The 26,185-nt window shown below is 45.9% G+C and overlaps 1 protein-coding gene across 1 annotated transcript in view; it reads right to left on the minus strand.

The window, feature by feature from the left end:
* Nucleotides 1-26,185, minus strand: part of DTNBP1 (dystrobrevin binding protein 1) — a 134,286-nt gene that overhangs the window by 75,975 nt on the left and 32,126 nt on the right. Inside the window, exon 6 of the mRNA XM_040432620.1 lies at nucleotides 21,128-21,260. Within this exon, the coding sequence (XP_040288554.1) occupies nucleotides 21,128-21,260 (133 nt within the window). The remainder of the gene's footprint in view (nucleotides 1-21,127; nucleotides 21,261-26,185) is intronic.

The following is a 26,185-nucleotide window of genomic DNA, read 5'->3' on the forward strand; positions in this document are numbered from 1 at the left end:
GAGCACACCAAAGCCAGCTCCAAGGAATTCCCTGGTATGGCAGTTCTTTAGACAATGTGCTGACAAGACACGAGTTGTTTGCACGCTGTGCAATCAGAGCCTGAAGCGAGGCATAAACGTTCTCAACCTGAGCACAACCTGCATGACCAGGCATTTAAATGCAAAGCACGAGCTGCAGTGGAGTAGACACCTCAAAAACCAAGAAAGGTCTCTGGCTCCTCCTGCTTCCTCTTCTGCTGCAGTCGCGGCCTCTTCATCCACCTCTGGAGTGACCGTGCCACCTGGCACCCCACAAACAGAAGATCTGACAGCAACACCAACACCTGGGTCACCAAGCATCTCCACAATGTCCCACGGAAGCGTTCAGCTCTCCATATCCCAAACGCTGGAGAGGAAGAGGAAGTAACCCCCTACGCACCCGCGATCCCTAGCCCTGAATGCAAGCATTTCTAAATTACTTGCCTTTGAAATGCTGTCATTCCGTCTGGTGGAGACGGATAGTTTTAAAGGCCTTATGGCGGTGGCTGTCCCACAGTACGTCATGCCTAGCCGCCACTACTTTTCAAGGCGAGCCATCCCTTCCCTTCACAACCAAGTAGGGGACAAAATCAGGTGTGCACTGTGCAACGCCATCTGTGGCAAGGTGCACCTGAGTACGGATACGTGGACCAGTAAGCACGGTCAGGGCCGTTATATCTCCATAACAGCACACTGGGTAAATGCAGTGGTGGCTGGGCCTGAGGCGGATAGCAGTTTGGCGCATGTCCTTCCACCACCGAGGATTGCAGGGCGCTTCAGTTTGCCTCCTGTTGCTTCTTCCTCCTAACTCTGCTTCCTCATCCTCTACCTGCTCCTCATCCGGTCAGCGTAACACCTTCACCACCAACTTCAGCACAGCCAGGGGTAAACGACAGCAGGCAGTTTTAAAATTTATCTGTTTGGGGGGACAAACCCCACACACACCGCGCAGGAGCTGTGGACAGGCCTTGAACAACAGACCGACGAGTGGTTTGTGCCAGTCAGCCTCAAGCCCGGCCTGGTGGTGTGCGATAATGGGCGAAATCTCGTAGAAGCTCTGGGACTAGCTGGTTTGATGCACATCCCTTGCCTTGCGCATGTGCTGAATTTGGTGGTGCAGAGATCCCTTAAAAATTACCCCGACATGTCAGAGCTGCTGCATAAAGTGCGGGCCGTCTGTGCGCGCTTTCGGCGTTCTCACCCTGCTGCTCGCCCGTCAGCGCTGCAGCGTAACTTCGGCCTTCCCGCTCACCACCTCATATGCGACGTGCCCACAAGGTGGAACTCCACCTTGCACATGCTGGCCAGACTGTGCGAGCAGCAGCAGGCAATAGTGGAGATTCAGCTGCAGCACGCACGGGTGAGTCGCTCGTCAGAACAGCACCACTTCACCACCAATGACTGGGCCTCCATGCGAGACCTGTGTTCCTTGTTGCAATGTTTCGAGTACTCCACCAACATGGCCAGTGCCGATAACGCCGTTCTCAGCGTTACTATCCCACTTCTATGCCTCCTTGAAAAAACGCTCCTGGCGATGATGGAAGAGGATGTGGAACAGGAGGAGGAAGAGGGATCATTTCGTAGGGTTTCCGGCCAGTCATTCCCAAGTGGCTCCGAGGGTGGGTTCCTGCTCCCACAAACCCAAGGTAGACAATTGTCCAGCCAGGGCACAGTTCTGGAGGATGAGGAGGTGGAGCATGAGGAGATAGAGGAGGAGGAACCATGTTCACAGCAGGGTGGCACCCAGACCAGCTCATGGCCATTACTGGTGCGTGGATGGGGGGATACAAAGGACACAGACGATACACCTCCCACAGAGGACAGCTTTTCATTGCCTCTGGGCAGCCTGGCACACATGAGCGATTACATGCTGCAGTGTCTACGCAACGACCGCCGAGTTGCCCACATTCTAACTTGTGATGATTACTGGGTGGCGACGCTGCTGGATCCTAGTTACAAGGACAACGTACCGTCCTTAATTCCCTCACTGGAGCGTGATCGCAAGATGCTGGTGGTATTCCCACCTGACAGCGCGGGCACAGTGGAAGCACAAGGCGAAGGCAGAGGACGAGGAAGAGGTCGCCAATGCAGCTGGGGCACCGCCAGCACCTCAGAAGGCAGGGTTAGCATGGTCGAAATGTGGAAAAGCTTTGTCAGCACGCCACAACAACCAGCACCACCAGCTGATATGGAACGTCTTAGCAGGAGGCAGCATTTCACCTACATGGTGGAGCAGTATGTGTGCACACGCCTACACGTACTGAATGACGGGTCTGCCCCCTTCAACTTCTTGGTCTCCAAATTAGGCACATGGCCTGAGCTTGCCCTTTACGCCTTGGAGGTGCTGGCCTGCCCTGCAGCCAGTGTATTATCTTAACGTGTGTTTAGCACGGCAGGGGGCGTCATCACAGACAAGCGCAACCGCCTGTCCACAGCCAATGTGGACAAGCTCACGTTCATTAAAATGAACCCAGGCATGGATCCCTCAGGACTTGTCCGAATACATGAATAGACATGTATACCGGCACTAAGCAGCCATTTTTATACTGCAGCGCAATTGCTCATGTTTGTATTTTGGATATTTTGGAGTGTACCTTAAAGGGTTTCTATCACTTCGTTTCACCTATTTAGCTTTCAGACACTAGCGATCCGCGCCTGCGCCGATGACGTCATAGTGCTCCGAGGAACAGGCGCAGTGGAGATGTCTGAGCAGGGAAGCGATCAGACATTCACTGCGCATGCGCCGAATACGAGGAGCATCGCATTCCGGAGGAGATGGGCGGGCTGGAGGGACGCGCTGGGCGGCGGCAGTTTGTTAAGGTAGACGGAGCCTCTAGGTGCTAATCACGCCCCCATAGCACCTAGAGGCTCATTTGCATATCTATATGTTATTTTTTTAGCTAAACGGCAGGACAATAAGCTCTTATATTAGGATGGTTAGATAAAGCAGACACTAAATAGGTGAAACGAAGTGATAGAAACCCTTTAACCACCTCCCGACCGCCTAACGCACGGATGCGTCCTGGAGGCGGTCGATTCATTCCTCCTGGACGCATCCATGCGTCATCTCGCGAGACGCGAGATTTCCTGTGAACGCGCGCACACAGGGGCGCGCGTTCACAGGATCGGAAGGTAAGCGAGTGGATCTCCAGCCTGCCAGCGGCGATCGTTCGCTGGCAGGCTGGAGATGCGATTTTTTTTTAACCCCTAACAGCGTTTTGATAACAGCGTCTAATATACCTGCTACCTGGTCCTCTGGTGGTCCCTTTTGCTTGGATCGACCACCAGAGGACACAGGCAGCTCAGTAATATGTAGCACCAAACACCACTACACTACACCCCCCCCCCTGTCACTTATTAACCCCTGATCACCCCATATAGACTCCCTGATCACCCCCGTCATTGATCACCCCCCTGTAAGGCTCCATTCAAACGTCCTTATGTTTTTTACGGATCCACGGATACATGGATCGGATCCGCAAAACACATACGGACATCTGAATGGAGCCTTATAGGGGGGTGATCAATGACCGTGGGGTGATCACCCCATATAGACTCCCTGATCACCCCCCTGTCATTGATCACCCCCCTGTAAGGCTCCATTCAGATGTCCGTATGTTTTTTACGGATCCACGGATACATGGATCGGATCCGCAAAACACATACGGACATCTGAATGGAGCCTTATAGGGGGGGTGATCAATGACAGTGGGGTGATCACCCCATATAGACTCCCTGATCACCCCCCTGTCATTGATCACCCCCCTGTAAAGCTCCATTCAGACATTTTTTTGGCCCAAAGTAGCGGAAATTATTATTTTTTTTTCTTACAAAGTCTCATATTCCACTAACTTGTGTCAAAAAATAAAATCTCACATGAAGTCACCATACCCCTCACGGAATCCAAATGCGTAAATTTTTTTTGACATTTATATTCCAGACTTCTTCTCACGCTTTAGGGCCCCTAGAATGCCAGGGCAGTATAAATACCCCACATGTGACCCCATTTCGGAAAGAAGACACCCCAAGGTATTCCGTGAGGGGCATATTGAGTCCATGAAAGATTGAAATTTTTGTCCCAAGTTAGCGGAAAGGGAGACTTTGTGAGGAAAAAAAACAAAAAAAAAATCAATTTCCGCTAACTTGTGCCAAAAAAAAAAATATTTCTATGAACTCGCCATGCCCCTCATTGAATACCTTGGGGTGTCTTCTTTCCAAAATGGGGTCACATGTGGGGTATTTATACTGCCCTGGCTTTTTAGGGGCCCTAAAGCGTGAGAAGAAGTCTGGGATCCAAATGTCTAAAAATGCCCTCCTAAAAGGAATTTGGGCACCTTTGCGCATCTAGGCTGCAAAAAAGTGTCACACATGTGGTATTGCCGTACTCAGGAGAAGTTGGGCAATGTGTTTTGGGGTGTCATTTTACATATACCCATGCTGGGTGAGAGAAATATCTTGGTCAAATGCAAACTTTGTATAAAAAAAAAAATGGGAAAAGTTGTCTTTTGCCAAGATATTTCTCTCACCCAGCATGGGTATATGTAAAATGACACCCCAAAACACATTGCCCAACTTCTCCTGAGTACGGCAATACCACATGTGTGACACTTTTTTGCAGCCTAGGTGGGCAAAGGGGCCCACATTCCAAAGAGCACCTTTAGGATTTCACCGGCCATTTTTTACAGATTCTGATTTCAAACTACTTACCACACATTAGGGCCCCTAGAATGCCAGGGCAGTATAACTACCCCACAAGTGACCCCATTTTGGAAAGACACCCCAAGGTATTTCGTGATGGGCATAGTGAGTTCATGGAAGTTTTTATTTTTTGTCACAAGTTAGTGGAATATGAGACTGTAAGAAAAAAATAAATAAATAAATAAATCATAATTTTCCGCTAACTTGTGACAAAAAATAAAAAGTTCTATGAACTCACTATGCCCATCAGCGAATACCTTAGGGTGTCTACTTTCCGAAATGGGGTCATTTGTGGGGTGTTTGTACTGTCTGGGCATTGTAGAACCTCAGGAAACATGACAGGTGCTCAGAAAGTCAGAGCTGCTTCAAAAAGCGGAAATTCACATTTTTGTACCATAGTTTGTAAACGCTATAACTTTTACCCAAACCATTTTTTTTTTTATCAAAGACATGTAGAACAATAAATTTAGAGAAAAATTTATATATGGATGTCGTTTTTTTTGCAAAATTTTACAACTGAAAGTGAAAAATGTCTTTTTTTGCAAAAAAAAATCGCTAAATTTCGATTAATAACAAAAAAAGTAAAAATGTCAGCAGCAATGAAATACCACCAAATGAAAGCTCTATTAGTGAGAAGAAAAGGAGGTAAAATTCATTTGGGTGGTAAGTTGCATGACCGAGCAATAAACGGTGAAAGTAGTGTAGTGCAAAAGTGTAAAAAGTGGCCTGGTCATTAAGGGTGTTTAACCAACTCAGCCCCCTTAGCTTAAACTTTGAAAAGTTGTCACACTTTTATGCTTTAATAATTTCTCCCATATTTCAACTCTAATTTTAAATTTGAAAAAATGACTCCTCCCTTGGATGTGGTCTCTCTTTCTCACGCTCCCTCTCTGGCCTGGAACCATGATTCCCCGCCACCCGTGATCACCATGATAGGCGCATAAAAGAACATCGAAAGTTGATAGAGCAGATATCAAATTGGATCGTGAACATCAAGGGGACGTGCGACATGGTGGGGCAGTATGTGTGCACACGCCTACACGAACTGACTGACAGGGGTCAGCCCCTGCAACTTCTGGGTCTCCAAATTGGGCACATGGCCTGAGCTTGCCCTTTACCCCTTGGAGGTGCTGGCCTGCCCTGCAGCCAGTGTATTGTCTGAACGTGTGTTTAGCACGCCTGGAGGGGGTTATCACAGGTTATATTTCCCAATGTTTTGGGGTGTACCCTAATTTTTAAAATAAAATTTAAAACCAAAAACCAGTGTAGGCTACCTTCTCCTCCACATCCACCGCCTCCTCAACCTCCTACTCCATATGGACCTGGTCCTCCTAGATCAAGATTATTCTTTTTTATTTTTACGTAATTTGTGTTATTTAAAGTCATTTCCCTATCCACATTTGTTTGCAGAGCACTTGTCATGCTCTTAACCACAATTTGACGCCATTTGCAGCCCTCTAGCCCTTTCCATGACATTTTTATTACAGCCATTTTAGTGCTCAAAAGTTCGGGTCCCCATTGACTTCAATGGGGTTCGGGGTCAAGTTCGGGTCCCGAACTCGAACTTTTTTCCGAAGTTCGGCCGAACATCCAGGTGTCCGCTCAACTCTAGTCAGCACTAATTGGAGTCACAGTGTGGGAAAACAACCTCAACTGGAAACACAAAGTAGTCAATTTATTTATACATTTTTAGTAGGAATAAAACAGTCATGTCAGGAGAGCTGACAGATCCTTTTTAAATTTGCAGGCTTAGGTGGCTACACAGATATTTAGAGTTTGTTATAGCCGACTTAGGACCCCAAGCGAACAGCTGTAATTTGTGATGGAATCTAGAAGTAAGCGATGAACATCCCACAGCTGAAATTAAAGAATTTCTCTGGGAGCGATTTAAAACCACTAGAAACCAGTCGTTGCAAGGATACCATCATGGCTGAGTAGCCTGGCAGGAAGGGGAGCAGGATTCCCATTCCTGTCAGGCTGCCCGGCCACGACTGCAAATTAGGACTGAGTCATTAGTATCTATTGTAGAACAGAGACATCCCACGTGCCAAATGTTGTCACGGAGGAGCAGCCCGACAAGAACACTCACCACTGTACTGCATGTGTTGCGAAGCCCCTTACCTATGCAGCTGGACATAACCTGTCCTATCCACTTTCTAGGATGCGTCGCTGGCAGCCATTTTAACTCATTACTGGAGAACCTGTTTAAGCACTACACAGACACTGAAAACATTAGACGGTCCGTGTAATGCACAGACAGGCCCTCCTAAACAGAAGCTCTTTAAACCAATCCCCTCCTTTGGTGGTTAGGGCTACAACGTGACTTGTAGTTGAACAACATAAGATGGAAAATCAGGTGTTACAATAACACCTGTACAAGACATTTTATTCTCTAAAAAAAAGTCTTAAACATGAGTTAGACTTCCCCCTGCTTTTCATAAGCACAGTCAGCACACGGATACTGCTGGTGCCGGAAATATCCGTACAGCAAGGAGTTTTGCCATTTGTAAGGAACCTATTTTTTCAATCTGGGAGCTGAAGGGCGCTGTCACAAGTCGCGTCTCTGCTGTGTTTTTAGCGCGAAAAAAAAAAAAACACGCATACAGTTTTTGCAAAAATACACCTGCGTTTATGGAGCGTTTTCTTTCAGCAAAGAGAAAACACACAGCAAAACTGAACCACATTAATTCCAAAATAGAGGTACATTAAGGAAATGTAAGTTGGCTGTGTGGTTTTCCGTACATCTGTCATCAGAGCTGGAAAATAAATGTGCTGCTTTAATGAAGAAAACTACATTCAAATGCCGCGCAACAAGCAGAGAAAAGCATCCAAAGTTGAACAAAAAAGCCAACGTGCTTTAGGGATTATCCTGCATATTTCACTTGCAGAACAAAGAAATGACAAAGAGCAGCGGAGGGAGGAATGATCTCACTTCCTGCCTCTCCGCAGTTGGCGCAGTTCTAATTCTGTCCACAAAGCACAAGTGTTCTGTACTAAAAACGGGCAAATGGAGTCTAATTTTATCACAAATTAAAAGCATCTCAATCTCCTGTCTTTAAGGTTAGGCAGAAATTAGTAGGTAACCAGTTTGGGGGAGGATGAACATTGGAGAATCTCTGTGCTTGCGCTTTATTACACTGAAAGCCCCCATTACTAAAACAGCTTGGACAGGCTCATTCTCTTCAGTAATGGTTACTCTTCTCTGTATGTTGTATATGTTCACACAGCTACAGGCACATAAGGAAGAAAAGGTTGGGCCAATCTTGAAGCTGTATGGTTTATGAATAAACACCACTTTTAGTGAATATCTGTATCAGGTTTTTAACTCTTAGGATAGCAGAGATTTTTTCGTTTTCATTTTTTCTTCCCTATCCTCCTTGAGTCATAACTTTTTTATTTTTCCATTCACATATCCATATGAGGGCTTATTTTTTGCAGGACAAGTTGTACTTTCCAAGGCTTATTGCACATGACCGTATGGCTTTTTCAGTGTTTTGCGGTCCGTTTTTCACTGAACCGTTGTTTCGTTTCTGTTTTTCCGTAAACCATATACAGTAATTACATGGAAAAAATAGGGCTGGGCATAAAATTTTCAATAGATGGTTCCGCAAAAACAGAACGGATATGGAAGACATATGGAAGCATTTCCGTATGTTTTTTTTATATTTTTTTGCGGACCCATTGACTTGAATGGAGCCACGGAACGAGATTTGCAGGCAATAATAGGACATGTTCTAACTTTCAACGGAACAGAAATACGGAAACTGAATGCATACGGAGTACATTCCGTTTTTTCGCGGAACAATTGAAATGAATGGTTCCGTATACGGAACGCAAAAAACAGCCCGTAAAAAGAAGAAAAGGCCTAATGCCGAAATTTAACATGGTATATAATGTAGTGGGAAGCGGGGAGGGGGGAGGGGGGGGGGGGAATTAGACGTTAAGCGCTCATCAGTGTAATACTGCCGGCGAGTAATTCTAATTTGTAAGCATGCTTAAAAAATCAGCGCTTGCCGGTGGCAGATTGTAGGGTCTAATAGCGACAGTATGGGGACAAACGATGGCATAGCGATCGCTTCTCCATATGCTGTGGAGGAAATCGCTGCATGTAATAGCAGTGTTCTCCCCCGCTAGCTAGTTAGCGATTGCCGGGAGGGAACACCTTATCTCTGTGGAGGCTCCAATCCCGATTTTGGCTCACAATCACTGATGGAAATCACTGACCAAAACACTGACTGTCATAAAGGAAACCATAAAACCACCTGACGGCAGAAGCAATCTCTCTTATGGTTGGTGCTTACGTTAGCTCCCCTTCAAGGACAAAGCAAAGCAATCTAGTGCTCATTTACACAGCACACATAACACAATACAAGGACTGTTTAAAATACTAATGTCAATTTAAGTTCAGTAGTCTGGAGGGGGTTAAGCCATCATAGCTTTTGAGCTTGGGAGAAACTTATACAGGCATTCAGCCACAGTCTGCCTTCTACTGCCAAAGTGGCAGTCTCTGTAAACTTCCTCAGAAATGACATCTCAAAAATACATTTAGAAGTGAGCCAGAAAAATGAGCCTGGTATAGAAGAATATTCATCAGAAGAAGAAAAATGATACAAAAATGAAACTCGAAGTCACTTATCAGTAGGGGTGCACCGAAATGAAAATTCTGGTCCGAAACCGAAAATTCAGGATGCCCTTGACCGAAAACCGAAACTGCCTTTTTGCCCAAATACTTTTAAAATACTTTTTTTTTAATGATTGGTGCGGTTATGGAGAGGGGGATCTGTGGGTGGCGCTGTTATGGAGAGGGGGATCTGTGGGTGGCGCTGTTATGGAGAGAGGGATCTGTGGGTGGCGCTGTTATGGAGAGAGGGATCTGTGGGTGGCGCTGTTATGGAGAGGGGGATCTGTGGGTGGCGCTGTTATGGAGAGAGGGATCTGTGGGTGGCGCTGTTATGGAGAGAGGGATCTGTGGGTGGCGCTGTTATAGAGAGGGGGATCTGTGGGTGGCGCTGTTATGGAGAGGGGGATCTGTGGGTGGCGCTGTTATGGAGAGGGGGATCTGTGGGTGGCGCTGTTATGGAGAGGGGCATCTGTGGGTGGCGCTGTTATGGAGAGGGGGATCTGTGGGTGGCGCTGTTATGGAGGGGGGGATCTGTGGGTGGCGCTGTTATGGAGAGGGGGGGGGGGGGATCTGTGGGTGGCGCTGTTATGGAGAGGGGGATCTGTGGGTGGCGCTGTTATGGAGGGGGGGGGATATGTGCACTGTTATGGGCATAACAGTGCACAGATCCCTTTTCCCATAACAGTGCACAGATCCCTTTCCCCATAACAGTGCACAGATCCCTTTCCCCATAACAGTGCACAGATCCCCCCTCCCCATAACAGTGCACAGATCCCCCCTCCCCATAGCAGTGCCATAGACCGATCCCCCTACCCATAACAGCCCCGGCCCTGCTGCTCACAGCATCACTCACTGCATCTTTATTTTACCTTACAATCGTGACGCTCCAGTAAGAACTCTGCAGGCAGAGCGGAGGGCGGCGTAACGTCACTTACTCACGTGACGCACCTGCTCCGCCCACTTTATGAATGAAGGAGGCGGAGCAGGCGCGTCACGTGAGTAAGTGACGTTACGCCGCCCTCCGCTCTGCCTGCAGAGTTCTTACTGGAGCGTCACGATTGCAAGGTAAAATAAAGATGCAGTAAACCGCCCGCCCGGCGCCCCCGCCCGCAGATGGTGGGTGACAAATCCTACACCCCATATTTTCGGCCGATATGTAACAATATCGGCCGAAATGGATTAGGTACATTTTCGGCCGATATTTTCGGCTGCCGGAATTTCGGCGCACCCCTACTTATCAGGAGTGTCCTAAAAAGGTGGGTTGAAGACCCCCGGTAAATTTTCTTAAAGAGGATTTCTACTCAAAATGTAAAGATAGCAGCATATTGGAAAATTGCAAATGAGAAGCGGTTGCCCCGTTCATGTGCAATTAAAGCTTTTATTATTCTGCAAATGAGGCATTACGTTTACAAAGGGGTGGACCTGAGCTCTTAGGGGCACCTTAGCTCTAACGATATGTTTCAACTGCCCTCGGACAGTAATCCTGTGCCTGCGCCGTGCAGTATATCTGCTTCGGCTTCCTCAGGAGCACAGAAAACTATTGTGCCTGTACAGACACACTGAATCAGGCGGCAGACATGGGAATACAGGGCCAGGCAAGATGTCTGGCCCCGTCAATCATGGGGAGGGGCAATTGAGACACTGCGTCGGAGCCTGCCGCTCGGTGTACTTAACACCTTATCTGCATAATGATATCTGCATAATGATACAAACTTTAACTGCAGGTGAACTCCGTAAGTGATCTACATAAGAAATGTATGCTTTTTTACTTGGCAGGCAATGTGGTTAATGGGGCTGATCTTGCTGAAGGTCCTCTTTAACTCTTTCAGCCCCGGAGGATTTTCCATTTTTGAGTGCCTCTCTGCCTTTCCAGATCTATAAGGGCTGTTTCACACGAGCGGATGCTGTGCGAGACATCCGCTCCGTGAAGCACTCACGGAGCATTAACATGACTGATAATGCTCTTTGCCTCTCTGTGATCTCTTTACTACGAAATCACAGTGAGATAAAGTTGTCACCGTGATTTCGTAGTAAAGAGATCACAGAGAGGCACGGAGCATTATCAGTCATGTTAATGCTCCGTGCTTCTGCAGTCTGCATCGGGTCTTGGCTGTCATTCACGGAGCAGATGTCACGCACGGCATCCGCTCGTGTGAAACAGCCCTAACTCTTTAGTTCATATAGCCGTATGAGAGCTAGTGTTTTGCTGGGCAAGTTGTACTTTCTGATGGCACCATTTAATACTGCATAAAAGGTCGTGGGAAGTTGGAAAAATCCTAACGCGGTGGAACTGGAAAAGAAATTCAATAAAAAAATTTAAATTCTGACACAGTTTTATAGTTTTTGCTTTTACGGCATTCCCTAACTGACCTGTTACCTTCATTCTACAGCTAAGCATGATTGCAGGGATTACACATTTATATAGTTTTTCAGCAGGCACATAGCCTGGTAGGGGTTATCCCAGTTTAAAAATAATACCTTCCTCCTTACTGTCGGCACCATGGTTGTTGATAAAATCGTACTTTTATTCCCTTGCTGGCATGCAATTTAGAGCACCATGAGGCGGGCTATTTCAGTACGAGCACCCCCTCCTCTTGATTGACAGCACTAGACCAAGTTGTACTCTAGAGCTGTCAATCAAGGGGAGGGGGTGTTTAGACGTCACATAGCCGTGCCTCCTGGTGCACAAAATTGCCTGCAGCAAAAGAAAAAGAAAAATAAGATTTTTATCAACAACCGTAGCGCCAACAATGAGGAGGAAGGTATTATTTTAACCTGCAGAATCACCCCTACCAGGCTATGTACCTGCCTTAATACAGGTGATCTGGTGACAGGAGAGATTTTGTATTTTTTTAACTTTTTTTTTTTTATATCATCCTAGGTGACTATAAGAAGCAATTATTAGATAGCTTCTCCCTTACATTCAATGAATCTTTGCAATTAATTGCAGACTTACTATTTTCCCAAGAAGCCTTGCATTCATGGGTTTCTGCAGAGACACCCATGCTATCTAATAGAGTGAACGACTTCACTAAATCGCCATGCGGGGAGCTGTTCAGGACACAGGAGCGCAGCACTCCCGGGTTTTCTGCTGCCAGATGCTGTGGTCACATTTGACAATGGCATCTAAGAGGTTAGGTGTCTGCGATCGGCGCCATCACCAATTGCAGACATTATCCCTGAGTGTCTGCTGTTTAAAAATTTTGAAACCCAGAGACTATGCGCCTGCTAACAGGCACCAACTTTAACCACCTCCCGACCGCCTAACGCACGGATGCGTCCGGAAGGTGGTTGATTCATTCCTCCTGGACGCATCCGTGCGTCATCTCGCGAGACGCGAGATTTCCTGTGAACGCGCGCACACAGGCGCGCGCGCTCACAGGAACGGAAGGTAAGAGAGTTGATCTCCAGCCTGCCAGCGGCGATCGTTCGCTGGCAGGCTGGAGATGTGATTTTTTTAACCCCTAACAGGTATATTAGACGCTGTTTTGATAACAGCGTCTAATATACCTGCTACCTGGTCCTCTGGTGGTCCCCTTTGTTTGGATCGACCACCAGAGGACACAGGTAGCTCAGTAAAGTAGCACCAAGCACCACTACACTACACTACACCCCCCCCCGTCACTTATTAACCCCTTATTAGCACCTGATCACCCCATATAGACTCCCTGATCACCCCCCTGTCATTGATTACCCCCCTGTCATTGATCAACCCCCTGTAAAGCTCCATTCAGACGTCCGCATGATTTTTACGGATCCACTGATAGATGGATCGGATCCGCAAAACGCATCCGGACGTCTGAATGAAGCCTTACAGGGGCGTGATCAATGACTGTGGTTATCACCCCATATAGACTCCCTGATCACCCCCCTGTCATTGATTACACCCCTGTCATTGATTTCCCCCCTGTAAAGCTCCATTCAGACGTCCGCATGATTTTTACGGATCCACTGATAGATGGATCGGATCCGCAAAACGCATCCGGACGTCTGAATGAAGCCTTACAGGGGCGTGATCAATGACTGTGGTTATCACCCCATATAGACTCCCTGATCACCCCCCTGTCATTGATCACACCCCTGTCATTGATCACCCCCCTGTAAAGCTCCATTCAGACGTCCGCATGATTTTTACGGATGCACTGATAGATGGATCGGATCCGCAAAACGCATCCGGACGTCTGAATGAAGCCTTACAGGGGCATGATCAATGACTGTGGTGATCACCCCATATAGACTCCCTGATCACCCCCCTGTAAAGCTCCATTCAGATGTCCGCATGATTTTTACGGATGCACTGATAGATGGATCCGATCCGCAAAACGCATCCGGACGTCTGAATGAAGCCTTACAGGGGCATGATCAATGACTGTGGTGATCACCCCATATAGACTCCCTGATCACCCCCCTGTAAAGCTCCATTCAGATGTCCGCATGATTTTTACGGATGCACTAATAGATGGATCCGATCCGCAAAACGCATCCGGACGTCTGAATGAAGCCTTACAGGGGCGTGATCAATGACTGTGGTGATCACCCCATATAGACTCCCTGATCACCCCCCCTGTCATTGATTACACCCCTGTAAAGCTCCATTCAGACGTCCGCATGATTTTTACGGATCCACTGATAGATGGATCGGATCCGCAAAACGCATCCGGACGTCTGAATGAAGCCTTACAGGGGCATGATCAATGACTGTGGTGATCACCCCATATAGACTCCCTGATCACCCCCCTGTCATTGATCACCCCCCCTGTCATTGATCACCCCCCCTGTCATTGATCACCCCCCCTGTCATTGATCACCCCCCCTGTCATTGATCACCCCCCCTGTCATTGATCACCCCCCTGTCATTGATCACCCCCCTGTCATTGATCACCCCCCCTGTCATTGATCACCCCCCCTGTCATTGATCACCCCCCCTGTCATTGATCACCCCCCCTGTCATTGATCACCCCCCCTGTCATTGATCACCCCCCTGTCATTGATCACCCCTCTGTAAGGCTCCATTCAGACATTTTTTTGGCCCAAGTTAGCGGAATTATTTTTTTTTTTTCTTACAAAGTCTCATATTCCACTAACTTGTGTCAAAAAATAAAATCTCACATGAACTCATCATACCCCTCACGGAATCCAAATGCGTAAAATTTTTTAGACATTTATATTCCAGACTTCTTCTCACGCTTTAGGGCCCCTAGAATGCCAGGGCAGTATAAATACCCCACATGTGACCCCATTTCGGAAAGAAGACACCCCCAGGTATTCCGTGAGGGGCATATTGAGTCCATGAAAGATTGAAATTTTTGTCCCAAGTTAGCGGAACGGGAGACTTTGTGAGAAAAAAATTAAAAATATCAATTTCCGCTAACTTGTGCCAAAAATTTTTTTTTTCTATGAACTCGCCATGCCCCTCATTGAATACCTTGGGGTGTCTTCTTTCCAAAATGGGGTCACATGTGGGGTATTTATACTGCCCTGGCATTCTAGGGGCCCCAAAGCGTGAGAAGAAGTCTGGTATCCAAATGTCTAAAAATGCCCTCCTAAAAGGAATTTGGGCACCTTTGCGCATCTAGGCTGCAAAAAAGTGTCACACATCTGGTATCGCCGTACTCAGGAGAAGTTGGGGAATGTGTTTTGGGGTGTCATTTTACATATACCCATGCTGGGTGAGAGAAATATCTTGGTCAAATGCCAACTTTGTATAAAAAAATGGGAAAAGTTGTCTTTTGCCAAGATATTTCTCTCACCCAGCAAGGGTATATGTAAAATGACACCCCAAAACACATTCCCCAACTTCTCCTGAATACGGCGATACCACATGTGTGACACTTTTTTGCAGCCTAGGTGGGCAAAGGGGCCCATATTCCAAAGAGCACCTTTAGGATTTCACAGGTCATTTACCTACTTACCACACATTAGGGCCCCTGGAAAATGCCAGGGCAGTATAACTACCCCACAAGTGACCCCATTTTGGAAAGAAGACACCCCAAGGTATTCCGTGAGGGGCATGGCGAGTTCCTAGAATTTTTTATTTTTTGTCACAAGTTAGTGGAAAATGCTGATTTTTTTTTTTTTTTTTTTTTTTTTATACAAAGTCTCATATTCCACTAACTTGTGACAAAAAATAAAAACTTCCATGAACTCACTATGTCCATCAGCGAATACCTTGGGGTGTCTTCTTTCCAAAATGGGGTCACTTGTGGGGTAGTTATACTGCCCTGGCATTCTAGTGGCCCAAATGTGTGGTAAGGAGTTTGAAATCAAATTCTGTAATAAATGACCTGTGAAATCCGAAAGGTGCTCTTTGGAATATGGGCCCCTTTGCCCACCTAGGCTGCAAAAAAGTGTCACACATCTGGTATCTCCGTACTCAGGAGAAGGTGGGGAATGTGTTTTGGGGTGTCATTTTACATATACCCCTGCTGGGTGAGAGAAATATCTTGGCAAAAGACAACTTTTCCCATTTTTTTATACAAAGTTGGCATTTGACCAAGATATTTCTCTCACCCAGCATGGGTATATGTAAAAAGACACCCCAAAACACATTCCCCAACTTCTACTGAATACGGAGATACCAGATGTGTGACACTTTTTTGCAGCCTAGGTGGGCAAAGGGGCCCATATTCCAAAGAGCACCTTTCGGATTTCACAGGTCAATTTTTACAGAATTTGATTTCAAACTCCTTACCACACATTTGGGCCCCTAGAATGCCAGGGCAGTATAACTACCCCACAAGTGACCCCATTTTGGAAAGAAGAGACCCCAAGGTATTCGCTGATGGGCATAGTGAGTTCATGGAAGTTTTTATTTTTTGTCACAAGTTAGTGGAATATGAGACTTTGTATGAAAAAAAAAAAAAAAAAAAAAAATCATCATTTTCCACTAACTTGTGACAAAAAATAAAAAATTCTAGGAACTCGCCATGCCCCTTACGGAATACCTTGGGGTGTCTTCTTTCCAAAATGGGGTCACTTGTGGGGTAGTTATACTGCCCTGGCATTCTAGGGGCCCAAATGTGTGGTAAGGAGTTTGAAATCAAATTCAGTAAAAAATGACGAGTGAAATCCGAAAGGTGCTCTTTGGAATATGGGCCCCTTTGCCCACCTAGGCTGCAAAAAAGTGTCACACATCTGGTATCTCCGTACTCAGGAGAAGGTGGGGAATGTGTTTTGGGGTGTCATTTTATATATACCCATGCTGGGTGAGAGAAATATCTTGGCAAAAGACAACTTTTCCCATTTTTTTATACAAAGTTGTCATTTGACCAAGATATTTATCTCACCCAGCATGGGTATATGTAAAAAGACACCCCAAAACACATTCCTCAACTTCTCCTGAGTACGGCAATACCAGATGTGTGACACTTTTTTGCAGCCTAGGTGGGCAAAGGGGCCCATATTCCAAAGAGCACCTTTCGGATTTCACAGGTCATTTTTTACTGAATTTGATTTCAAACTCCTTACCACACATTTGGGCCCCTAGAATGCCAGGGCAGTATAACTACCCCACAAGTGACCCCATTTTGGAAAGAAGAGACCCCAAGGTATTTCGTGATGGGCATAGTGAGTTCATAGAACTTTTTATTTTTTGTCACAAGTTAGTGGAATATGAGACTTTGTAAGAAAAAAAAAAAAAAAAAAAAAAAATCATCATTTTCCGCTAACTTGTGACAAAAAATAAAAAGTTCTATGAACTCACTATGCCCATCAGCGAATACCTTAGGGTGTGTACTTTCAGAAATGGGGTCATTTGTGGGGTGTTTGTACTGTCTGGGCATTGTAGAACCTCAGGAAACATGACAGGTGCTCAGAAAGTCAGAGCTGCTTCAAAAAGCGGAAATTCACATTTTTGTACCATAGTTTGTAAACGCTATAACTTTTACCCAAACCATTTTTTTTCTACCCAAACATTTTTTTTTTATCAAAGACATGTAGAACTATAAATTTAGAGCAAAATTTCTATATGGATGTCGTTTTTTTTGCAAAATTTTACAACTGAAAGTGAAAAATGTCATTTTTTTGCAAAAAAATCGTTAAATTTCGATTAATAACAAAAAAAGTAAAAATGTCAGCAGCAATGAAATACCACCAAATGAAAGCTCTATTAGTGAGAAGAAAAGGAGGTAAAATTCATTTGGGTGGTAAGTTGCATGACCGAGCAATAAACGGTGAAAGTAGTGTAGGTCAGAAGTGTAAAAAGTGGCCTGGTCTTTCAGGGTGTTTAAGCACTGGGGGCTGAGGTGGTTAAAGACCCGACTTCCCCTGTGCACATATGGCGGTGGTTGGAAAGGGCTTAATAGCTGGTGGACTGGTGGTTTCCTTAGGATCCAGAAATGTCCCGACTCACATTCAGCTTCTCTTTCTGCCTTGCACTGATCATCACTGCAGCCAAAACATTACCGCTGCAGCATTTTAAGTGTGTATATATATATATATATATATATATATATATATATATTTTGTGGGGATTCGCTCTGGTAGTTAGGATTAGCGGGTGCAGCACAGAGGCAAAGTGCAAGTTCTTGGTTCAAAACATCAGTGTTTATTCACACGTGAAAACAAAAAACGCAAGTGGCTTGGTGATCGTTCACATACATGAAAAGTTCATATACAAAACAGTCACCTTTTTTCCTGGGTGTTACTTCACACCGTTGGAAGTTTTGCTTTGTCACGTCCACAGACAAACGTTAGGCGGCCTGTTCACCCTCACAGGGGTCTGAGCCCTCCAGCCCGGCTCAAGTTGCGGATCGTAACACAGCCCTCAGATCAAAGCACACGGACCTCCTGAGCTCCACTGTAAGACGGAGGTAATCCTCCCCCACCTGGCAGTGCTGGCTGGTTTTTATGCCTGGCAAAACCCGGCCTGGAACATGGGGAGTAGTCACCCACCCAGCACTTTGACTACTCCCAGTAAGAGCCGTCCCAGATCAGCTATTCCAGCCATACTAAGCAACTAGGTGTCAAACAACAACTGCTGCTGACACATAAAAATTGGCTCTTACTCCACCAAGGCCAGGAACCTCGGTAACATGTACCTATCATCTACGATGATTCCTTGTACCTTCTTACAATATATATATATTTTTTCCCAACTAAATTCAAGTCAATAACGATTGTCTCAATGTGTGAAGACTCACAGACTACGGCTTTATAAAGTCCAAACTGCAACCACATATCTTCAGAAGTACTAAATACTTGGATCATAAGATCAAAAAAAAGGTCATGGTTGGTTATCTGCAATCCCTCGATGGATTCGTGAGAGTTTTGCCTTATTTATTGCCATTAGTTATAGTTCACACAATGATGAGATTTCTCCATGCATTAAATAATTTCTACATAAAAAGATGCATCACATGCTTCCTTTATAATCAGGAACTGTATGCATTATCAAAGTGTGTAAAACCACCGTTACTAATAGATATAGCTGATAAGGGAGTGACAACCAAAACAGCTTCCATGGAGCTATGGCAATGCAGAATATAATTCTTGGAACCTCAAAGTAATGTACAAAGGACAGCCCAACTTAATCAGGCCATAAGTCTGCATAAGAAGCTGCTTTCACAGCATAAGGCCTCATGCACACAACCGTGGTGTGTTTTGCGGTCCGCAAAACACGGATGGCGTCCATGCGCGTTCCGCAATTTGCGGATTGGCACGGACAGCCTTTAATATAAATGCCTATTCTTGGCCGCAAAGCTCAGACAAGAATAGGACATGTTATATTTTTTTAGCGGTCCACGGAACAGAGCAACGTATTTGGACAGCACACAGAGTGCTGTCTGCATTATTTGCGGCCCCATTGAAGTGAATGGGTCCGCATCCGAGCTGCCAAAACGGCAGCTCGAATGCGGACCAAAACAACAGCCGTGTGTATGAGGCCTAAGAATGTGACATGATCGAGTCAAGGAGCCATGGTAATCTTGTCACACTAAATGACATATACTTAACATTCGGTGGGGCGGATTTATCAAGACTGGCGTTTCTAATGCCAGTTTTGATCTGCTTAGTGGTGGAGTGGTGTGCACGCCTTATGGCTTATTAGCACTTCTCAGCAGGTCTGTGTGCCAGAATCTAGCTAGGAGATGGACACATTTTAAATTAGTTGGGCTGTGCAGGCCTCTAGCCAACCCTTTTATAAAAGATGGCAAAAAGTTACAAAGGTTTGCAGAAAACCAGGGCTTGTGCAAAAATCTTCAGCTTTCTGGAACCACTACTTTGCCACAGGGGGCTTGACAAATCTTCCCCTGTATATAATACTAGCAGAAGGACCCGGCTTCGCACGGGTATATTTCATCCATTTCATTTAATGCTTGTGTAGGTCATTAAAAGATATCAACAGTATCCCCCTTAACAGTGACCTCTACAGCACCCCACCCTTTAACACTGACCTCTATAGCGGACCGTCCCCTTAACTGTGACCTCCACAGTGCCCGCCCCCTTATCAGTGACCTACACAGCAGCCCGCCCCTTTAACAGTTACCTCGACAGCATGCCGCCCCCTTAACAGTGACCTTCACAGCAGCCTGCCCCTAGGGTGGCCAGAGGTCCGGTTTTAGGCCGGACAGTCCGGCTTTAAGACTCCCTGTCCTCCGTCCAGCGCAGGGCCTGGACGGACACAGGGATGTTCTTTTGAACAGCTCACTCTCAGACAGCAGCACTGTGCTGTCTGAGCATGAGCTGCAGGGAGAAAGTCACCCTCCCTCAATCCCCTGCAGCTGACAGAAGTTGATTTTTACCTTCATTTTTCAATCCCCCGTCGGCTGCGGAGAGGGAGGTGGCGTGGCTTAGAGGGACCTGGGGGCTTTAAGTCTGTCTTTTGAGGGTGGCCTGAATGGCCACCCTATCTGCCCCTGAACTGTGACCTCCATAGCACTCCGCTCCCTTAATAGCGTCATCCACAGCGCCCTGCCCCTTTAAAGCTGACCTACAGCAGTGAAGAAAAACGGCTGGGCTGTTATGGAAACCTAGTGTAAAACTGTGTGTATGTGGAGACTAAGGACCTGTGAGCTTCTATTGGCTGATAATGGACATGTGACCAGGCTTCTATTGGCTAATGCATTTTTTGGGAATATCTCACACAAGAATGTCCTTTTGAACGGCTCACTCTAAGACAGCAGCACTGTGCTGTCTAAGCGTGAGCTGCAGGGAGAAAGTCACCGTCCCTCCCACCCCTGCAGCTGACAGAAGTTGATTTTTACCTTCATTTTTTCAATCCCTGTCGGCTGTGAAGTGGGAGGGGGCGTGGCATAACCAGATTGGGGGTGTGGCTTGGTGGGACCTAGGGGCGGGGTTTTTAAATCCATCTTTTGAGGGTGGCCTGAATAGCCACCCTACCTGCCCCCTAAACTGTGACCTCCACAGCACTCCGCTCCCTTAACAGTGTCATCCACAGCTCCCTGCCCATTTAAAGCTGACCTGCAGCACTGAAGAAAAATGGCTGGGTTGTTATGGAAACCTGGTGTAAAACTGTGTATGTGGAGACTAAAGGACCTGTGAGCTTCTATTGGCTGATAAGGGACATGTGACCGTGTGTATGACAGTTGGGATATGAAGAGAAAGACCTGCAGGCTTCTATTGGCTAATGTATGTCATGTGATGTGCCATATTTGCATTTTTTGGTAATATTTCAGGAACAGTACGTGCTAGAGAGCTGTGACTCCCCACAAGAGTTTTTTCCAGGTAGCAAGGGATGTGTATACCAAGTTTCGTTGAAATCGGTGGTTGCGTTTTTGAGTGATCGCGGAACATACATACGTCCTTTTTTTATATATATAGATTGACACCAACCTTTTCATTTTCTTGTAGTTTTCTAACTGTCTGTACTGCATATGCTGGAACCGCTGAAATTCACATTGTTCACATAGTTCCTCCAAGTCTGACAGGCATTTCTCTACATCTTCAAAACTTCCTTCCAGCATAACTGATCAATGAACAAAAACACAATTAGATCAAAAAGGTAGAAACAATACTTGGTAAATCCTTAAAGCGTACCTTTTTAACAAACATATTAATCAATAGTACAGTGTGTGTACAAACACCCTAATCGGAACCCAAGCCAAGTTAGTTTTAAAGTGGCTTTCCACTTTAAAAATCAACTATAGAATTTATTCAACGAAGTCACGCGCGACTTCGCGAATAACTTACTTCGACTCATCGGAGCCCATACATTCTAATGATGTACGGAGACGAATCTCCGTACAGTATTATGCCGAAGTTTTGAATGAAGCAGATGACGCATCAGACGCTTGCTTCGCTCAACACTACAAATAACATCTAAATCAAATTTAACAAAAATGGTTCCAAAACTTTCCATATCCTTTAACCACCTAACTGTTTTGCCTGAGTTCAGCTCGGGCAGTGGGAAAAGTAGCTAACTGGAGGGGGGAGGGCTGCTATCTCTGAATGGTAGCAGCTAGAAACAACTTGTCTTGTTTGAAAGCTGACATTCCAGGCTTTCATACAAAACAGTCCAAGCAAACAGACGAGAAATCACTGTTAGAACCTGTTTTTACTTTCACTTTCAGCTGCATTCACAGTATGTCGATTTCTAGCAGTGATTTCTTCCCTTGTACTGATTGCTGGAATGTCAGCTTTCAAACAAGACCAGTTTCATGTTTCTAGCTGCTACCATTCAGGAGATAGTTTTACGTGCTGTAAAACGCCCTACGCCCCAAGAAGTACAGGAGCTTCTTTGGGGCGTATGGTCGCGCGTTCCCGCACATAGACTTCCTGGAATGCGCGACAATGGGCGTTTGCTTGCTTCCCTCCCACGTATGTAAACGCCCGATAAAATCGCGCATACAGAGTACGCTCAGGTCTGAACCCAGCGGTGGTTAAAAGGCTATGTACACCTTTGGGGGCATTTTTTTTTATTACTGCATTGTACTTATTTTGAGCTAAAAATAATTTATTCAATTGGTCTTTATTAAAATATGGAATCCTTTTTTGTGTACATAGCCGAGATGCTGTAGTAGCAGCCTGTGGATTTTCTGTCTTTTCTGTCATCTAGGGAGCAAACAGACTCCTAATCTCTGCTCTCTGACATTATAAACATCAAAGCTCAATCCTTATCTTACTGATAAGAATGTGGCTAAATAAGTGTTTTGACCTCTCAGTAGTTTACAGATAAGGGTTGTTAGATGACAAAGTAAGGCTACTTTCACACTAGCGTTCGGGGCTCCGCTTGTGAGCTCCGTTTGAAGGCTCTTACAAGCGGCCCCGATCCGTCCAGCCCTAATGCATTCTGAGTGGATGCGGATCCGCTCAGAATGCATCAGTCTGGCACCGTTTGTCCTCCGCTCCGCTCAGCAGGCGGACCCCTGAACGCGGCTTGCAGCGTTTGGGTGTCCGCCTGGCCGCGCGGAGGCAAACGGATCCGTCCAGACTTACAATGTAAGTCAATGGGGACGGATCCGTTTGAAGTTGACACAATATGGCTCAATTTTCAAACGGATCCGTCCCCCATTGACTTTCAATGTAAAGTCAAAACGGATCCGTTTGCATTATCATGAACAAAAAAAAATAAAAAATAAAATGTTTGTTCATGGTAATGCAAACGGATCCGTTCTGAACGGATCTAAGCGTTTGCATTATAGGTGCGGATCAGTCTGTGCAGATACCAGACGGATCCGCACCTAACGCAGGTGTGAAAGTAGCCTAAGGCTTTGTTCACGCCTCAGTTATATGAATCATTTTTTTGGGCCAAAACCAGGGGTGGAGGCTACACAGAGATGAGATATAATGAAAAGATCTGCAACTGGTTTTGGCCCACAATAACTTATGGAAATAACTGATCAAATAACTGACGTGTGAACAAGGCCTAAAAGTGAAAGTACCAGTCACACAGCTAGAAAAAAAAAAGTTAACCCTTTGTGACAAAATGGCTAAATAATTTTAATAAACGCCAATTGAAAATATGATTTTTAGACAAAAATGAGCAAAATGCAATCATAAACAAAAACTGCCTCCAAAAAGGTGTACATAGCCTTTAAAGCTTAACCAAAAAAAGACACGACTTAAAGCTCTCCTTGCAACGGCTGCATCCTCTGAACTTTGATTGACAGGGCCAGGCAGTGGTGATGTGTTCCCTGCCTGGCCCTGTCAAAGTGCAGAGGGCACGGCAGTTGCAGAGAAAGCAGAACCCCTAGGTGTAATGGCAACGCCCCTGTTGCTCCTAGAGGCTCATTTTCATATATTACAACATAATTTTTCTCAGCAATGCGGGCACATAGGACCAACACAGATGCCTTCAGCTGCCAAGTGCACATTAAACAGGTCAGCCAGTTTCACAGGTACAACTCTGCTGACAGATGCCCTTTAAAGGCTCAAGAACCAATGCTGATATTTAATGAAACACTAATGGTCTATTGAGGTCAAATTTATGGCACTAAATCTAAAGAGTTATCATAGGGGCTGGTACGGATGGTACAAGAGGAGGCCGACTCTTTGCAGATGAGCATGCTATGAAGATAAACCAGAGGAGTACAAATCATTCAGTGTTTTCTTCAACACAACTGTTTATCTCTTCCACTGAAAACAGAAATGTGCATTGTGTCACGGCAGAGCAGATGACCACAGCCACACACACTGCCTGTTAGGAGAATATCCTCAGAAATAACAGCTCAGCAAGATTTAGGATTATACAACATGCTCTACTGGCCAACGAATTATTCTTATTCCGCTGAAGGAGTTCGAAGGAGAATAATATAAGACATGACTGTGAAACTTTGTTTTCCGTCTTGCATAACGGGACCCAGACGGATCAGTTTTGATTCCCATAGACTTCTATTAGGACAAAGAGCAAACGGAATGCCTTTTAAAGTCTTCCGTTTTGCATTCTGTCATAATACAAGTCTATGGGCAGAAGAACGGATCCGTCCTTCCGTCTTATGGATTCCGTTATTTTGCGTTATAACCATGTTATAATGGAAAGCCATAATGGAATTCCTAACGCTAGTGTGAACCCACCCTTAAAAGGTAAGCGGTCACCATGAAAATACAGTGTAACCTGGAGCGAACAGAGTCTGAGTGAAGGCAGCATGATATAGAGCAGGAAGAGCTGAGCAGATTGATATATAGTTTTATGGGAAAAGATTCTGTTAAACCTGTATTTTATACACTTAAATTCCTGTTCATTCTGGTCTTTGAGGTGAAGGAGGCAGTCCTATCAGTGATTGACAGCCTTCCTTCTATGACTGTGTATACAGAGATAGCTGTCAGTCACTGATAGGACCTCCTACTTGACTTCAAAGCCCAGAATGAACAGGAATTTAAATGTATAAAGTTTAAATATAGTTTTACTGAATCTTTTCCCATAAAACTATATATTAATCTGCTCAGCTCTACCTGCTCTATAACCTGCTGCATCCAGCTCAGACACCATGTTCAACCTGACAGGTTCCTACACTTTTTTCTTACCGATGACCTATCCTCTAGATAGGTCATCAGCATCTGTTCGTTGGGGACCTCCGTCCATAACCAGTTTGAGAAGGAAACTGTGATCACAGTTGCGCCGCGGCCTTCTTGTCGCAGGCCAATGCCGTCACAACTATTTCACGTGGCCTGGGCGCAGCTCAGCTCTACTGAAGTGAATGGGGCTGAGCTGCACCCAAGCCACGTGACATAGTTGTGACGTCACTGGCCTATGCAAAGTAGCATGAAGGCCACATCGCTACTGCCTTCTCAAACAGCTGATCAGTGGGGATCCTGGGTAGCAGACCTGTCGATCAGTAAGAAAAAGGTGTAGAACCCCTTTAAAGGATTTGGCCACCTGGGACTTATGGCATATGATTAAAGATAGGTGCGTGGGCCTGGCCAGCAATGTAGGAGGACATGTGCGCTAGAGCTCCCGGGCAGCGCTTGCTAAAATCCATCTCCATCCTGTGGCTGTGGCAATCTGAACAGCCGAGCACCATCACACTATCGAGGGAGATCTCCCTACTACACCTGGCCAATATGACTCGTTCGTGCAGGAAGGACAAGGAGGCGGCGGGACCGACCTCAGCGAAGCAGCATGGTGCGACCGCTTCGCTTAAGGCGGCGGTGCGCCTGGAACAATATGCACATGCCCCCTCCCCCTCTAAAGAGACCCTCGCACCGAAGGATAATGTGCCCGGAGTCCTGGCAGAACAAGCGGTGACATCAGCCGCTCATTCTGCAGAGGGAGACTCCTGTTCTCAAGATGGCGGATCCCACGTGGAGGAGGTGAAGGCAAGTGACGTGGGCCCCCCACCAAGCATAGTTCTCTATGCAAAGCCCAAATACAACCCTCTATCCCCATGCTTCCACTGCTGTCTGATCCTACCACTAAGGACATTTATGCAGCCGTGCACCAATGTAGTGCAGCCTTGATGACCCTTAATACATCCATTGGGTCCCTCCAAGAGAATGTGTCCTTTATTAGACAGGACATGAGGAAAGTTAACGAAAGAATGGCTGAAGCAGAGGGACGCGTATCCAGCCTGGAAGATCAGGTCTCCCCTATGAAACGTGATCTGGCTAAGTAATCCACAATATCACCCTCCTAATAAATAAAACGGAGGACTTGGAAAAAAGATCGCGCAGAAACAACCTTCGCATAGTGGGAGTTCCTAAAAAATCCAAAGGGTCCCACGCTGTCCATTTCTTTGAGGACTGGTTCAAAAAGAAATTTGGAAAATACTCTCTCCCTTCTTTGCTATAGAGAGGGCGCACAGAGTGCCGTCTCGCTCACCACCACCGGGAGGCCCTCCTAGACCAATGCTAAGGAGGATTCTACACTTTCAAGATAGAGAGATTCCATTCTCCACAAGGCAAGAGAACACCAGAATCTATTCATAGATGGACAAAGAGTCTCCATTTTTCCAG

This window comes from Bufo bufo, chromosome 5, assembly GCF_905171765.1.
Source record: "Bufo bufo chromosome 5, aBufBuf1.1, whole genome shotgun sequence".
Taxonomy (NCBI): domain Eukaryota; kingdom Metazoa; phylum Chordata; class Amphibia; order Anura; family Bufonidae; genus Bufo; species Bufo bufo.